The sequence below is a fragment of the Lepus europaeus genome, chromosome 3, assembly GCF_033115175.1.
Source record: "Lepus europaeus isolate LE1 chromosome 3, mLepTim1.pri, whole genome shotgun sequence".
In the NCBI taxonomy this organism is placed as follows: domain Eukaryota; kingdom Metazoa; phylum Chordata; class Mammalia; order Lagomorpha; family Leporidae; genus Lepus; species Lepus europaeus.
Window position 1 is genome coordinate 82,713,209 of NC_084829.1, and position 17,303 is coordinate 82,730,511.

Here is a 17,303-nt window from a genome sequence, read left to right on the forward strand (position 1 = left end):
ACTTTTATTTAATGAATATAAATTTCCAGTGTACAGTTTATGGATTACAATGGCTTCCCCCTCCCATAACTTCCCTCCCACCCGCAACCCTCCCCTCTCCCGCTCCCTCTCCCCTTCCATTCACATCAAGATTCATTTTCAATTCTCTTTATATACAGAAGATCAATTTAGTATAAAGGTTTCAACAGTTTGCACCCACATAGAAACACAAAGTGAAACATACTGTTTGAGTACTAGTTATAGCATTAAATCAAAATGTACAGCACATTAAGGACAGAGATCCCACATGAGGAGCAAGTGCACAGTGACTCCTGTTGTTGACCCAACAAATTGACACTCTAGCTTATGGCGCCAGTAACCACCCTAGGCTGTCGTCATGAGTTGCCAAGGCTATGGAAGCCTTCCAAGTTCACCGACTCTGATCATATTTAGACAAGGTCATAAAAGACAGAGTGAGGATAGTAACCAATGATCCTAAGAGTGGCATTTACCAGGTTTGAACAATTATACAGCATTAAGTGGGGAAGAGGACCATCAGTACACACAGGTTGGGAGTAGAGCCATTGGTGGTAGAGTAGAGGTTATGATTACAAAGGAATGAGGCCCAAGTGAGCTAGACAGGGTCTAGAACAAAGGACAGAGTCATTATTAGAGGAGCTAAGAAAGGTGCTGTCTAAGCTACAATTAAGTTTTCTGATTGAGAGGCAAATAGAACCTGATAGAAGGGGTTGATAATAATCTGGTGGGCTTTAGGCCTTGTAAGTTAAGAGGCCCAGACCTATCTATCTCTTCACATGGGGTACATCCTAAGGGAGGTGTGAACCTCCTAGGGGAAGGCACTCTGTTGACTTTCATTACTTGGCTGGCCTGGGAGGAGAGCTGGCCAGGTAAAGGCAGGGGGCATCTCTAACAAGAAATTTACAGTTCTGCCTGCAATGTTGCTGACCCTACTTGACCATCCCCTCAGCTGCAGTGGTCACTTTGGAAGTTGGGCTGAGTGAAGGGCTTTTCAGCTTAGAGCCAATAAGATCTGTGGCTCTGACCTGGGCATCCTTCGACTCCAGGGCAGGTCCATTTCCAGTGATCCAACTCTTGGCAGAGCTGCCAGGGCTCTTCACAAGCTGACTTCTGCTGAAGCCCAGGCTTACCACATTGAAAGCCACTGCAGTGGACTGGCCTGTTGGGTCTCCTTGAGGGCAGATCACTGTACAGATCAGCCATTAATAGGCCTGCCACCCATTGCTTCTGATGCCTAGCTTTCTTTTCCTCCTGGTTTGTGTTAAAGCGGCTTCCTAGAACTTTCTAGTTAATGTATAAATATATTTCAGTCTTGTAATTTAAGTGCTTTAGTAAATTACGGTGTTTTATACTTGGTATGTTTGTATGTGTAGTAAGAAATATACCAAAATTATTAGCAAATATGTTCATTTTATCTATTTTGTTCCTTAGGGACGGATTTAGTATTTGAAGATGAAATCACTGCATTGCAACCTGAAGTAGACAAGCTAAAAACTCTAAACGTGAACAAGATTATCGCACTGGGACACTCTGGTTTTGAAACGGATAAACTCATCGCTCAGAAAGTGAAGGGCGTGGACATCGTGGTGGGAGGACACTCCAACACGTTTCTTTACACCGGTAATTGTTTCAAGAGGGCTACAGGGGCCAGGGTGTCCACACAAGTTACAGGGGCTCTTTTTCTTTGTAACTGTTGTTAACACCTCTATTGCTATTTAATATGTCATATAGACTCACAGACATTACTAAGAAATTACTGGTTTCATGATTACAAGTCAGCTCCCTTTTCTTTACGTTTACTGTAAGGAAACACAAAATCTGTATCAAATTTATATATAGTGTGCTGCAGAAAAGGAAGCAGAGGGCCTGGTGGCCAACAGCTCTTGCACACGTGGAGGAAAGGCAGGCTTGGGCCTGGGGGCAACCATGATGAGGCTGCTGCTTCTCCCACCTTTATGTGGCCTAAAGTCATCCTAGGTTTGTAAAGGCAAAACACAGTAACACACTAAACTGTAGGAAATACTCAAAAGCGTTCAAAGGGGTTGTTACTAAGGTAGTCATGTTTATTTTCTTCACAGCACTTTTAAGTTTATTTGTGCAATCAGAAAGCAAAATGCAGATTATAAAAAAAAAAAGAAGCCCACTACTTATTCCAAATTCACTTGAATGACCTTTAGCAGGTCATATGACCTCTCAGAACCTGTTAGCCTCACAATGAGGATGATAATGATCAAAGCGCTGCACTGTTGTGAAAAATATGTGAGGTGGTGTATGTGAGAGCATTTTGTAAACCTTAAATATTTATAACCTCATAGGCAGTGGTGTGGTGGTTAATAGCTAGTAAAAATATGTCAATCAAAACTGTGACTCACAAAGTAGGGCTGGCCTTCACTTAAGAAAACAATGCCAATATTAATGTGTGCCCACTCGATTCCTTCACAGGTATTTTACTTCTTGATGGGACACAGCTAAAGAATAATTTCAAACTGAGTCACACCCATCTGCAGTTGTGAAACCATTTTGGTGGATTATGACTTGTATGGTTTTCTTTTTAACAGACCAAACTAAAATAGACTAGGCACATACATTACTCATAAAGATAAACACGTTTCATGGGAAAAGATGTAATAAAAGGGTGAGAACATAACCAGGAGCATGCAAGCAATGTGACAGGGTTGGTGATTGATGCGAACTTCCTTAATGTGGGTACAGTGCAGTCAAATGTCTGAGAGCCACTTACTCTAGGAGGATTAAATGGACAGCGAAAGCCACACCAGCAAAGGATCCCATGGGAAAAGGTCATGGGGCAGTACTAGGCAGAGGTGAAGACTCTGAAGTGCTACCGACCCCACTCCTAACCAATGGTGGGACCCAGTTTATGACTGCTACCACCATCTGAATCCACACCATCTTACAGAACCAACTGTCACCTGCAGCCTATGGTAGGTGCTTTCCCTCGTCTGTAAACTCAACATGGTAACAATGCACAATCGTAAAGGATTGCTATAATCCCAATTATGTAATACATGGATGTAGGTAAATGACTCAGAACCAGGCCTAGTACTTCAGCTCCTCTTATTTCAGTTATGTGCTAACTTTTGGTAAAAGACTTGTAAGATTCTTTTCCCAGGCTTTTTCTAGCTCTTCTCAGAGACGGTGCCAAAACCCACAAACTCACAGTGGGAACTAGGTAGGTCTCCTGCCCTGTGGTCCATTACCACCTGTCAAACATTGTTGCACTAGGGATTAAGCTTCCAGCATGTGAACTTGAGGAGACAAGATCAAATCATAGCAGTCATTCAACAGTTATCAAGCACCTACTATGTATTAAGAAGTCCTGGTGACACACCTGCTCCTGCCCTCATGGAAGTTATTGTTTTCAAATGAATACTAATATTGATCATATTTTAAATGCATAATTATACAAATAAATTATACATAACAGAGACAAGCATTGTGGCATCATGGGTTGAGCCGCTGCCTGCAATGCTGCCATTCCATATGGGCAGTTCGAGTCCTGGTTGCTCCACTTCCAATCCAACTTCCTGCAAATGGACCTGGGAAAGCAGGAGAGGATGGCCCAAGTCCTTTGGTTCCTGCACTCACATAGGAGACCTGGAAGAGGCTCCTGGCTTTGGTCTGGCCCAGCCCTGGCCATTGCGGCTGTTTGGGGAGTGAACCAGCAGATGGAAGATCTGTCTCTATCTATCTTTCTCTCTCTCCACCTCTCTCTCTCTCTCTGTAACTGTTCCTTTCAAATAAATGAAATAAATGTTTTTTAAAGATCATTTATAATGACAAAGTATGCTACAGAGGGAGAAGTATAAGATGCTGAAAGAGCATATAATATAGTAGAAACTGACCTAGTGTAAAGATTATCAGTAGTGCTTTCCTGAGGGTCTGACTTTAGAGCCAAGAAGAGAAAGACATTCAGGAATCAACTTGGTAAGTAATCATCATTAATTTTTATTGAGCACTCACCTTGAGTCAGGCTTCACTGGCTGCAGTAACCTCTTTCATCTTCCCAACAACCCTGTAAGGCAACTGTGGTTTTTTTTCCATTTCATAGATGAATAAGTTGAAATAAAAAGATGTAACTAATTGACATGTGGATCTCTGGCTCCAGAAGCTCTGACTGCATGCGTGAAGCCTTGTAGGCAGGTGGATATGGTCCAGAAAGAACCCAAGATGGCTGAAGGGTAGGGTAGATGTTCTAGATGAAGTGTCTGGGATGAATGAGGAGGAACCATGTCACACAAGTCTCATAGGTTATACAGGCATGTTGAAAATGTTAGTGTTTCTCCTGGGGCAGTAGGAAGTACCAAAACTAGAGAGTACATGTTCACATTTATGCTGTGTGGATATCCTATTACAAAAAGGCAAGAACCTCTTTTTCACCTTGGCAATAGCCTCTTAACCAGTTAAAATGCTGGCTAGGATGCCCACATCCCACGTTGGAGTACCTGGGTTCAATCCTCAGCTCTGGCTCCTGATTCCAGCTTCCTGTTAATGTGCACGCTGGGAGGAATCAGCTGATAACTCAAGTAATTGGGTCTTTGCCATCCATACAGGAGACGTGGATTGAGTTCCAGGCTCCTGGCTTCTGACTCAGCCCAGTCCCAGCCATTGCAGACATTTAGGGAATGAACCAGTGGGTAGGGTTTCTGTCTCTTTCTCTCTCTGTCACTCTGCCTCCAAATAAATAAAGCTTAAAAAAAAAAAAAGAGGCAGGTAGGTATTGTGTGGGTTAAGCCACCGCTTGGAACACGCACATCCCATGTTGGAGTGCCTGCTGGAAGGTCTAGCTACTCTGCTTTCAATCCACCTTCCTGCTAATGCGCATCCTGGGAGGTAGCAAATGATGGCTTAAGTCCTTAGGCCCCTGCCACCTATGTGGGAACCCAGATGGCATTCCAGGTTCCTGGTTTTGGTCTGACCCAGGCCTAGTTGTTGGGGGCATTTGAGGAGTGAACCAAGGGAATGAAGATTTCTCTCTCTCTCATTCTCCCCCGCCTTGAAGTAGATGAAAAATAAATCAATAATTGTCAGGGGAAAAAAAAAAAAAAACAGGCAAAGGAGACACATGGAGACAAGTTTGGGAATAAGCTACTGGTGGCCAAGGCTGTGACTTACCTAAAGAGTTGCAGAGAAGGAGACAAACACAGTGACTGATCAGACTCAGCACTTCCAAGTAATTTAAAACAGACGAGTCCCTCTAATGCAATGACTTGCAATATATCAATTAGAAATTATTTTTATCCAATTCTTTAAAGGGAGCCCCATTCAGAAGTTCTGAAAGCAGTTCCCTTATTAATTAAAATCATAGTGTGGACTGCCTTAAAACCTTTTGTGAGCCGACCATTTGCAGCCTGCTTCATGGCATCTCTGTGCCCTGTGACACAGGGAGAGCAGTTGTCCAGACCTGCACTTAGGATCACTGCTTTCCTCGGCTGGGCTCATAGGGCAGGACCCCAGGGGGTTCCTTCTGGCACTCGCACCCTGCTAGGAAATGCCCCATTAACCAGCTCCAGGTGTGAGCCCATAACTCCTGGCTCCTCCAGTTTGGGTTCCTGAGTTAATATTGCCTAGATGACTGGAACTGAGTCTGGCGAACTGCTTTTCTCCTGCCCAGAGGACAAATTGGGTTTCCAAAAACAGTTGTGTGGCTCTACATAGAGAGAACATTTTGGGCCTAGGCATTTTTATCTGAATTGCATGGAATGGTGTGAAAAATGTGAAGCCCTGGTTTGTTTTCTCTGCCGTTGGCTTTCTGGGTTTGCCATGTTCGGGGAGAAGCAGAGAGGGCTTGCTGTGGAGGAGGCAGAGATTAGTCAAACTAGACCAGTTATTGGCTCAGCCACATGGGAAGTGTGCTCTCTGTTCCTGATTAAGTCCATTTAAGATGCCAGTCACACATCTGTGTTCTAATGAAGGGAACAGCCAGCCAGCCAGGTCTTTACAGAGAAGGGAGTGCTCCCTGTCAGCGAGCCGGGATTGCTAACCCGTTTGCTGCGTGCTTGCCGATCTGTTGAGGCATTTAACCAGTCTGTTGGATACCTAGCTTTCACATTCGGTTTGAGCTCAGATATTTCTGTGCAAGGCTGAAACAAGTCAGGTTTGTTATTTTCTTGGGTTTCCAGGAAATGGCCAAACTTCTGATTTCTGCATCTAATTTATGCTTTTTGCTTCTGGCTGGTGTTCTCTGCCACCTTGTGGAAGTTTGGGAAACTACGCTTCCCCCAAGCATCTCCAAGAGGGAAGGGAACCCTCTTGAGAGTCTAGGAAGGGCTGTTATTACTGCCCTGAACGCAGAAGTAAAGACCAGGCTGCACCCTTGCCCAGACGAGGAAAGGAGGAGGGCCAGCATGGAACAGGAAGAGAACAATTAGAGTTGTAGCCATCTCTGCTCCTCTTCCATCTATCCAATCATCTGCTTTTACCACAGCCAAACATCTGCTTGTCATCCTTGAGGCTGTTCACTGCAAATGGAGGCAGAGCCAAACTCTCACTGGATCTCAAGTCCAGTGCTCTTGTAACAGTGAATTTCCACAATATTTTCCTTCTTTTCCCCCAGAGGGATCAAGAGAATGGGACATTACAATTGACAACATCCATTTCCTGCTTGAGAAGTGCTGGTATTTGCAGTGCCTCTGCCCCCTGATGATTCAGCTGGAAGGGGCAGGGGTGTGCTGCTTTGGGCATAGGAGCATGGCAGGAGTGACTTCATCATGTGACACTCCAGCTTGTCTTAGGTGAAGAGAAAAGCCCAGAAGAGTTCGTGACACCAAGGTACCAACCTTGATCTTGCATTTGTTTCCTTAACTGGCCCACGGCAACCAGCTTGTATACTTAAGAACAACACATGGTAGGATATGTGGAGTAGTAGAGAGAACAAGACTTCAATGCCTCAGAGCCTGGCTTTTCAATCAGGCCTCAGCACACACCAGCTGTGTGACCTTGGGCACCGTGCCTGTAGCAATCAGTGCTGTCTATTAAACAGAGATAATAGGAGCAGGCATCTGGCCTAGTGGTTAAGTTAGTGTTTACATCCCATTATCAGAGTGCCTGGGTTCAAGGTCCACATTTACTCTGATTCTAGTTTCTTACTGATGCAGACCCCAGGAGGCAGCAGATGATGACTCAAATAATTGAGTGTTTGCCCCTCACATGGGAGACCTGGACTGAGTTCCTGGCTCCTCGCTTAAGCCCTGAGCCCAGCCCAGCCACTGCAGGCATATTGGTGGAAAGGAGCACTGTCTGTTTCTGTTTCTATTTCTCTGCCTCACAAATTTTTTTAATACTATGATAGTAGTACAAGAGTACTTCAAAAAGTTTGTGGAAATGGAATTAAAATACAAACTTATTTTGGTGCAAAAAAATGAAAAACATGCATAGTTTTTCATAATATGCATTTTCCATGAATGCTTTGAAGATCCCTCATACATATTATTTCAGTTTTTTGCATCCAAATAAACTGATCTTTTAAAAAAAAACATTTATTTAATTATTTATTTGAAAGTCAGAGTTACATAGAGAGAGAAGGGGAGACAGAGAGAGAGAGGTCTTCCATCCACTGGTTCACTCCCCAGTTGGCCACAACAGCTGGAGCTGCGCCAATCCAAAGCCAGGAACCAGGAGCTTCTTCCAGGTTTCCCATGTGGGTGCAGGGGCCCAATGACTTGGTCCATCTTCTACTGCTTTCCCAGGCCATAACAGAGAGTCGGAAGTGAAGCAGCTAGGACTTGAACTGGTGCCCATATGGGATGCTGGCACTGCAGGCAGTGGCTTTACCCACTACGCCACAGCGCCGGCCCCTAACCTGACCTTTTATACCCATTTCCCATGAACTTTCTGAAGAACCCTCATAGGATCTGCCTCATGGGAAACTGGAGAACTAAATGAGATATTGTTCAGAATCTGGCTTGAGACTGAGTCTCATGACTGGTCCACATGTGTAACAAACAAGTGCTAAAATTTTCTCTGGCCTGTTCGTTCCAGTCTCTGATTTGAAACAGCCCAAAGGGTGTCATCGTCTCTGGAGTTAAGATATGAATGACAGTACGCCCAAAGGAGGAGCACCATTAAAGGGATGAGAAGCTTGGGCTTCACTCTCCCTGCCTGCCACACTCCCCACCCTCATTCAGGCTATGTGCCTAGGAGGCTGTGCTGGGCCTTCCAGCTTCCCAGTGACAAGTGGCTCCCAAGCTCTCCCCAGTTCCCGCACTGAGACAGGGGCCTGCAGAACCTGAATGGCGTGAGGTCTGGCTGGGATAGGTACTATGTGCTGGTCGACTTCCAGGGTGCTTGTGGTAGGAAAAGTACCTGTAGAGACCCAGAGCAGCAAAACCCAAGGACAGCTCTTTCGTCACTTCTGCTCATTTTCCAGGAAGGATTCTAAGCTCTGGAGTGTGTGCTGGAGACTGCTGTACAGGAAAGAAGCAAGCATTTAAAGAGCAGCTACTGTGAGCCAGGCACCATGCTAAGGAGTTTAGACACTGAATCCTCTCAACAGTCTGATGAAATGGGAATTATTGTTTCGCCCATTTTACAGACAGAGAAACAAGTACAGGAAAGTGAAGTGGCTTGGCTAATCCATGCAGCTAGTGGGAAGGGAGCCTGAGTCAGGATGGCAGGAGGAAAATCTTCCCAGTGTTCCATCTTTGTGTGCTCCATAGCACCAGGCACAATGCTGGACTTAGGAAGAGCTCAGTAAATGCCTGCTGCGTTGAGAATGGAAGGATTCATGTGGCAAAAGGGCATTCGGAAGCAGGGGCAAATACCCAGGCAGCACTCTGAAAGACCAGCTATGTAGAGCAGCAGCTGGCGGGTCATCAATTTGAAACTCACTGTCATCCGGCCGGTGGCCTGCTGGCCTGCAGCCAGCCACACACAAGGCCTGATTTGATCAGCATCAGCTCTTTCATTTCAGGCAATCCACCTTCCAGTGAGGTGCCTGCTGGGAAATACCCATTCATAGTCACCTCTGATGACGGGCGGAAGGTTCCTGTGGTCCAGGCCTACGCTTTTGGCAAATACCTAGGCTACCTGAAGGTTGACTTTGATGAGAAAGGAAATGTCATCACCTCACACGGAAATCCTATTCTTCTAAACAGCAGCATTCCTGAAGGTATGTGCAATGCAGGGGAATGGTCCACAAACCCAAAAGTCAAAGTGGCTGGATTTTTTTTCCTTCCCTATCCTTCTTTTAAAAAAAAAAAAAAAAAAAAAGCTTCAGGAAAATACGAATACATTTAAAGAATCTAGCTTAGCCCTTGTGCTTACGCTTTCATGGATAAAGAGATGTAAAACATACCCCATGCCCAAATCCCCACTTGTTTCCCCAAGTCCTCTTGGCATTGGACTTCTAGCACCATTGCTTACAGAAGCCAACTGTCAGCTCAAGTCCAGAAGAGAGCTGATTATTGAAGGAAGCAATGGAGTTGGAACTGGCAGAGTGGGGCTCAAAGCCCACTTAGTATGCCTTGGACAAGATGCTCAGTTGCAATGTCTTGAATTTCCTTATTTGTCAAATGAAAGGAGTACCTTTCTTACTTTTTGTCTGGAACCTGAAGATACATTTTCTGTCATCATTTTCATGTAGTCCTGTTCTTCTGTTTTACCATGATCAGATCAGGAAGGATGGGCAGTTTAAGACCTTAAATGTACCAAGTGACGAGAGCTCCCTGTGTAGCCACACTCCCCCCTCCCCTGCAGTCATGTGTCTCGGAGGCTATGTTGGGTCTTACAGCTTCTGGGTGACAGGTGACTCTCCACATCCAGGAAAGCCTGTGGTCACAACATAGGTCTCTTAGTATGTAGAGGGGGAACATGCTGACCCACTTCCACTTGTCCTGGGCTTTTCAGAGCCATTGCCATTACCGTGCATGCTATCCCAGGTAGGCCAACAGGTGTTCACCCAGATGTGGTGATTTGATGTTAAAGTCTTCAGCATGTCCTTACCTTAGGATCTTACTACCACGAAACAAAATAGAGGTTCCTAAGGAAATTTCATGATAAAAACTGAAATGCACACAAAAACGATTAAAGAAATGTGTACCCACAGTGGGCAAATAAAGTGATGTTTGATTCCTTCTCTAGAATTTAGCTCAGGGCGAGATCTGCCTTAACCACAAACTTACCAGCTTCCTTCCTCCCCATCTTTTATCCCTCCTTCCTTCTTTTGATCTTTTTATTTTAGATCCAAGCATAAAAGCAGAGATTAATGAATGGAGGATAAAATTAGATAATTATTCTACCAAGGAGCTGGGGAAAACAATTGTCTATTTGGATGGCTCCACTCAGTCATGCCGCTTTAAGGAATGCAATATGGGCAACCTGATTTGTGATGCTATGGTAAGTGGTCTTTGGGAGCGAAGGGCCTGTGTCTAGGGAGGGAGGAAAGCAAAAAGGAAAGATCCAGGAAGGATGCAATGAAGAATGGACTGACACTTGGAGAATTAGATATTTAAGACACTTAGTGCTCAGACAAAAGGGTGGTATGGCTTCATACTGAGAACCTCAGCAAGGTGCCCAAAGTAGATAGGATAACCATCATTTTTTTGCTTTATAAGAACTAAAGCATTCATTTTTAAGTGTTCTTAAGAGTCAAAATTTTTGAAGTTGCTTTCCTTTTGTAGATGATCCAAATACACAGACAACCCTTACCACCCCAAAGATGTCGACAGAACAGATAAAAACACATCTGCTTGGCTCCAGAGACCTTAGGCCTTGTGTGACTGGAACCTCTTTCCCAAGTATATAATGACCAACACAGTTATAGTGATTATAGTGAGTCCTGCAGCTGAGTAAGGTCATGTATGGGAAGCACCCCTGCCCATCTGTCTGCAGGCAGCCTGACCCCAAGGCCAGGTGAAACTCCTAGGTCAGACTCCCACTCCCAGGGGCTCACAGTCTGAACCTGAGAGACTTGCTTCGTTGTCAGTGCTTATCATGCAGTGCCCAGTCCTTGGCAAATATAATTTTTGCTTTCTTTGCTATTTTCTTTGCAAATGAGAATTTCTTCATTTTATTTCTTGTAACTAGACATATTTTTTAAAAAATGAACCTGATTTCCCCAGTTTCAGGAGACTGCCCTTGTGCCTCGAAAACTGCCAACTTGGAAATTAGCCGGGGACATTGACACAGAGGCCAGGTTCTTGTTGGCATGAGGTCTGGTATTGAGCAGACTGGACAGCCCTGTGCTCTGTAACAGCATGGGGCCTGGCCTGGAGGAACCCATGAGAAGCAGTATGGTAGGCCAGTCCACACAGGAGCCCAGTCCTAACAGCAAGGCCACACCCGAGAGACCATTGGGTTAAAGCCCATTGGCCTGAGAAGACAGGAGTTTTCAAAACGGCGGGCTAGGAGCTCCCTGTATCTACTACTCTGACATGGGACTGGTCCCAGTATCATATCCTTGAGTCTTGGAGCACACAAGTAGCTCTGACTAACTATAGTTGAGAAACTTCTGGGAACACAGCACCACGGGAAGAACACCTTTCTTTCCTCAGCAGAGCTAACAATATTCCTGGAACTGAGCTGAGGGCTCAGCTGAGACCCAGAATAAGTCATGTACATTTGTGCTACTGCTGCAGATTAACAACAACCTGAGACACTCAGATGAAATGTTCTGGAACCATGTGTCCATGTGCATCTTAAATGGAGGTGGAATTCGGTCACCCATTGATGAGAAGAACAACGGTACGCTCCCCAGGCCAAGCACCCTCTGACCTCTAGTTCTCTCTCGGACCTGCTTTCTCTCTGGGGCTCCAGCCCTGATCATGCCCATGGCTCCCTCAGCTTACCTCACTACCTGCCACGTACCAGAATGTCAGACCTTTAAGTTGGGGTTAGCTGTTACTCCACAGTAGTGAGTAGCCTGAAGGGCATATACAAGGTTGTGTGTTCTCGCATGTACTCACACACAGAAGCAGTAACTAGGTTAACTAAATATTGATTGTTACTGATTTATGCAAAATATATACAACCTCCACATGGCATCTGAGAAAGACAAAATTACCTATATTTTGTGCTAGAAAAGATCACTGAATTAAATGGTTGTTATTTATAGATATCTAGGATTGTATTATATAGTACAAATAAATCAACGTGACAGATTTCAAGACACTCTTTTTTATTTTTTAAAGATTTTATTTATTTATTTGAGAGGTAGAGTTACAGACAGTGAGAGGGAGAGATAGAGAGAAAGGTCTTCCTTCCGTTGGTTCACTCCTCAAATGGCTGCAATGGCCAGAGCTGCGCCAATCTGAAGCCAGGAGCCAAGTGCTTCTTCCTGGTCTCTCACGTGGGTGTAGGGGCCCAAGGACTTGGGCATCTTCCACTGCTTTCCCAGGCCATAGCGGAGAGCTGGATTGGAAGAGGAGCAGCCAGACTAGAACCGGCGCCACAGGCAGAGGATTAACCTACTGCGCCATGGTGCTGGCTCCTCAAGACACTCTTATAGCAACCTTACACATGTCAAAACCTGTCGGTGTCAGTGAGAGGCCCCCAAGTTCATCTCATGGTCAGACAGCAGGCACGGGTGCAGGACACACTGCTTGTGTGGAGGACAATGCTTAACAACCCACTGGAGATCCAGCCCCAATCCCCGAGAGCCAAGGTGAGCTCTCGCCATCTTGCTCCGTGGTGAAGGGCAGGGCCAGAGGCGTCCTGAAGTCACTGCCTTGTCCGGTGTTAGTAATCATTTAGACATAGCCCCGGATCCTGCTCATCTTCTCCAACTCTGAGGACAACTGGTGGCAGAGTAAGCTTTTTCTCAAATGGTTTTCCTTCTTTCCTCACATGTGATTGCCCTCAGGTACAATTACCTGGGAGAACCTGGCTGCTGTGTTGCCCTTTGGAGGCACATTTGACCTGGTCCAATTAAAAGGTTCCACTCTGAAGAAGGCCTTTGAGCACAGCGTGCACCGCTACGGCCAGTCCACTGGAGAGTTTCTGCAGGTGGGCGGTAAGACACCCTTCCTGCAGGGTTGTACATCCAGGGTGATGTGGATTTCCTCTGGCTAGCTCAGCCTCCCCCATTATCAGGACTTCCAGGGTCAAGTTTGTTTGGTTTTCCCACACACAACACCAATATATCATCTTTCAATGGTTGTGAACTCCCAGAGCCACTGACACTGAGTTAGGGATCAGAGCCCAAAAGCCTTGGCAACTAGCAATATTTGCCAAGTCTGAGTTGGCCACTGGATGGACACTCCTCAGGAGCTGGCCCTCAAAATGCTGTTAAAACAAAACAAAACCAAACAAAACCCCTCTGCTCTGTTCTAGTTGTAAATACCTAGAACTATTCCAAGGGCCTGAAGAATGCAGTGTCCAGCAAGTGTAAGGATGATTTCTGGGAAGGACATCCCACTGTGCACACCCCTGGTACACCTGCTTCTGTTCCCACTGGCACTGGGGTCTTCAACCTCTCATGTGTTGTGAGAAAACCGCCTGTTTCTCTCATAGATTGCAGTGAAGACTGATTGGAAATTAATGCTTCCCAAATCGCCTTGGGCTTCTGAAATGCTTTTGTTAGTAATTACTTCCACAGTCCTGTGAACCAATCCTTAAATTACTAATTTTACTCCCAAACCATTTTCTGGTGGTGTTTTTGTTTTTTTGTTTTTTTTTAACTTGAGATCATGGTCCCATTTGATGAATACAATGCTATTGCCTGGCTAGTTGCCTGTAGGGTAACCCGGGCATCCTGCATTTGATGTTGAGGAAACAGCAGTGTTTTGATGTTCTAGCACAGTGCTAGGTAGCTTTCACTTTGTGAAAGTTGTCCAATCCCCAATCAGTCTCAGTCCCTACAGCCGACTCCAGTGGTGACTGCACCTTCCACTCATCCCCTTGGTCAGGGTGCATGTTGGGAGCACTCCTCCAGACCAAGCATACAACATGTCAGTATTTTAGCCACATCCCTGCCTCCAACCCAGAAGCCATGGAGCTGATAACCCTCCTTGATGGGACGGGCTGTGCCAATAGATACAAAATGCAAAATATTTTGGAAGTATGTGCAGTTCCATGAGGACAAAGTGGATACCACCCCCAGCAAGCAGCCGGCTGGCAGCCATGAATATCTGCGTTTGCAACCTTGGCCCTGCTCTGCCTGAATAAGGTGATCCCTTATGGCAGAGAGCTGCCTGCACTTGCTGAGCTCCTCCAGCCTGCGAGCTTTGCTCTGTGCCCTCAGCACGCTTGAGATGGTGGACATCAACCTCTTCCTCTACCTGTGGAAGAAGGAATTCAGAAGCATCAAGGCATGGGCCACTGGAGATCCAGCCCCAATCCCGGAGTCAATGTGCCTGGAAGAGGACATCCTAGTCATCCTGAATTGAAGGGCCTGCATGTCTGAGTTGGGAACTCTGCAAGCCCATGGAACTCATCTTCCTGGTGAGGATGGTCTCCTTTGAGTTCTTTCTGGCCAAGACTGAGTGCAAGCAGATGCTAGAAATCCACTCCTAAGAAAAGGACAAGGGCTACTCTGAGTTGGACATCATGAGTGAGCCCACGAGCAGCAAGAGGACACTCCTGGCTGTTCAGAAGCCCTGTGGCAACACACCAAAGGCAGGGAGCACCTGACAGCATCAATGGCTTGAGTGGCACTCCAGAAGTCAGGCATCAAGCAAGAAGCTGAGGACTACTTACTCCACAAGCCCCAGGTGCCTGGGGCTCAGGAAGACAGAGACCTGTACACAGACTCAGAACCCAGGGCAGTGCATCATAGACAGGGTGCTCTGTGGCTTGATTTGTGTGACTGGTGAGAAACAATGCCCACCCACTCTAGCACAAGCAAACACCACTGACCAAAGAGTGGGCCCTCTTCCAGTGCCAAACTGTAGCCTGTTGTGCAGCTCATCCCTTTGCCAGTACTGTGACAGCCTGCTCACCTGTCCTTCTGCCTCCAAGCCCAACTCCTTCCCCCAGCAAGGCCTCTGCTGTGACAGCCTGGCCCATGGAGAATCTGCAGGAGAGTTACTAAGGCCAGTCTCAGGGTCTCCATGGGCTGCTGTACATCCACTCAAAGCCCAAGCCCTCTATCACAGCAACCTCTGGCTTTTGCAACTGGCCAGGTGCCAACAATACCTGCTTCCAGTGTTCAAAAGTTTCTTGCAATGCCTGCCTTAGCCCCCATCATTACAGGACTCCTGCTGCAAAAAGAGTGTGCTGTGCAGGTTCATACCCAACAACTAGATGAACTATAAGTACCCCCAGTTCTCCTGTCTTGTGTATAGCTAAGACTCAACCTTGTACATTCTGGCTACAAGGGCTACACCACTGATCTTTCTGGTTTTGAAGTGAAGAAGTGTTAATGCATTGACCTCAGAAGCAGACACTTGCACTTGACCATGCCAGTGGTGGGGATTGTGGGTCAACTGTACCCACGTGAGAGTTCACTTAGTGACTCAAATATTTCTTCTGATGGTTGCTTTGCCATCTGAGAAGGCAGAACTCATTTTTACTAATCTCTCCACTCCCTGTTCAGTTGGTTTGGTTTTGTTTTCTTCCTTTAAAGAGAATTTCTCTCTCTTGAGACTCCCATCATGCCTACCCTTCCACTGCAGTCATCTTGGATTGGAAAGGGTCATTCAGGTCACCTCCAAATGGCATGTGAAACGAGCCCTCTTGCCACACTGGGGCCTCTCTCCATAGCTCATCTATTGGCTACTCCTTGACAAATAAAAGGATTCCCAGTCACACTCCCTACCCCCTCAACTTTCCTGCCTCTCCAGCTGTCAAAGACAAACCGTGTCCAGTGTTAGCTGCATGTCATCTTGCTGCCACCACAGCTTGGTCGATCATGCTATTTGTGAACTTCACTCCAGTGCACTGAAGTGTGGACTTTCCACAGGATGTTTTCCATTTCTGTTATTTGCACATGCCTCCCTTATTGTATTGTAAATAGAGACTTTTGAGATTTATTCTTACATAAATATTCCACTTGCAAAAGAAAAGTTGCTAATACCAAATTAGTATCATTTTGGTCTTCAAAATTATAACAAATTTCACATTTATTTCTCATTATCCAAAGATATTTAACCAAATTACTGGATCAATTAATTCAAGATTTTCAAGAGGAAGTAAAAGATGAATTTTCTCCTTGCAGTCACCCCATTCCCATTCTGATCCAGAGACAGTCTTCCATCCAGTTTTCTCCTTTCTCCTGGGCAATCAAGGATAAAGCTAACCCAGAAAGGTTAGCTGCAACATCACTTAAAAACTTGATGAAATTTCATCCAAGCTCAAATTAAAGAAAAATTATGCCTGGTATCCCAATTCCAGATTTTAGACAAAAATCTCCTAGAAAACAGAGGCCTCCCTTTCGATCCAATGAAAACAAAACATTCATTTCTTTCCTAGGAATCCACGTGGTATATGACCTTTCCCGAAGACCTGGAGACAGAGTGGTCCAATTAGATGTTCTTTGCACCAAATGTCGAGTACCCAGTTATGAGCCCCTCAAAATGGATGAAGTGTATAAGGTGATCCTTCCGAGCTTCCTGGCCACTGGTGGAGATGGATTCCAGATGATAAAAGATGAATTATTAAGACATGACTCTGGTAAGTACAGGTGCATCTTCCTCTCTCAATCCCAAAAGTAATCAACAACAGAATATTGCCAGGAGGGCAGAGCCATAAACCAAATCCTGTCCCCATATGGTTCACTCCTCTTGCTTTGTTTGTTGGAAGACAGCAGCACGGCACTAAGGAATATGCCCTGCTACTCCCTTAACACGCATACACATGCACTCAACCCCAGGAAAAAACATTCTTAAATAAAAAGTGTTTTAAAATACTTGTAACTGGCCGGCGCCGTGGCTTAATAGGCTAATCCTCCGCCTTGTGGCGCCGGCACACCGGGTTCTAGTCCCGGTTGGGGCGCTGGATTCTATCCCGGTTGCCCCTCTTCCAGGCCAGCTCTCTGCTATGGCCCGGGAAGGCAGTGGAGGATGGCCCAAGACCTTGGGCCCTGCACCTGCATGGGAGACCAGGAGAAGCACCTGGCTCCTGGCTTCGGGTCAGCGCAATGAGCTGGCCGCAGCGGCCATTGGAGGGTGAACCAACGGCAAAAAGGAAGACCTTTCTCTCTGTCTCTCTCTCTCTCTATCCATTCTGCCTGTCCAAAAAAAAAAAAAAAAAAAAAAAAAAGATGGAAGATTTCTAACTCTGCCTTTCAAATAAATAAATAAAAAGACCCCTCAAAAAAAAAAAATACTTGTAACTACATCTAAACAGCCATTTAAATTGTGAAATATAAGTGAATTTTGCATTTACAGAAA

At 45.6% G+C, this 17,303-nt stretch overlaps 1 protein-coding gene and 1 pseudogene across 1 annotated transcript in view; both read left to right on the forward strand.

Annotated features, from left to right (window-relative positions):
• Positions 1 to 17,303, forward strand: part of NT5E (5'-nucleotidase ecto) — a 46,354-nt gene that overhangs the window by 25,663 nt on the left and 3,388 nt on the right. Inside the window, exons 3-8 of the mRNA XM_062186450.1 lie at positions 1,450 to 1,638; positions 8,948 to 9,145; positions 10,217 to 10,371; positions 11,613 to 11,718; positions 12,836 to 12,985; positions 16,384 to 16,584. Coding sequence (XP_062042434.1) covers positions 1,450 to 1,638; positions 8,948 to 9,145; positions 10,217 to 10,371; positions 11,613 to 11,718; positions 12,836 to 12,985; positions 16,384 to 16,584 — 999 coding nt within the window. The remainder of the gene's footprint in view (positions 1 to 1,449; positions 1,639 to 8,947; positions 9,146 to 10,216; positions 10,372 to 11,612; positions 11,719 to 12,835; positions 12,986 to 16,383; positions 16,585 to 17,303) is intronic.
• On the forward strand, positions 13,003 to 15,256 carry LOC133756042 (spermatogenesis-associated protein 2-like; annotated as a pseudogene).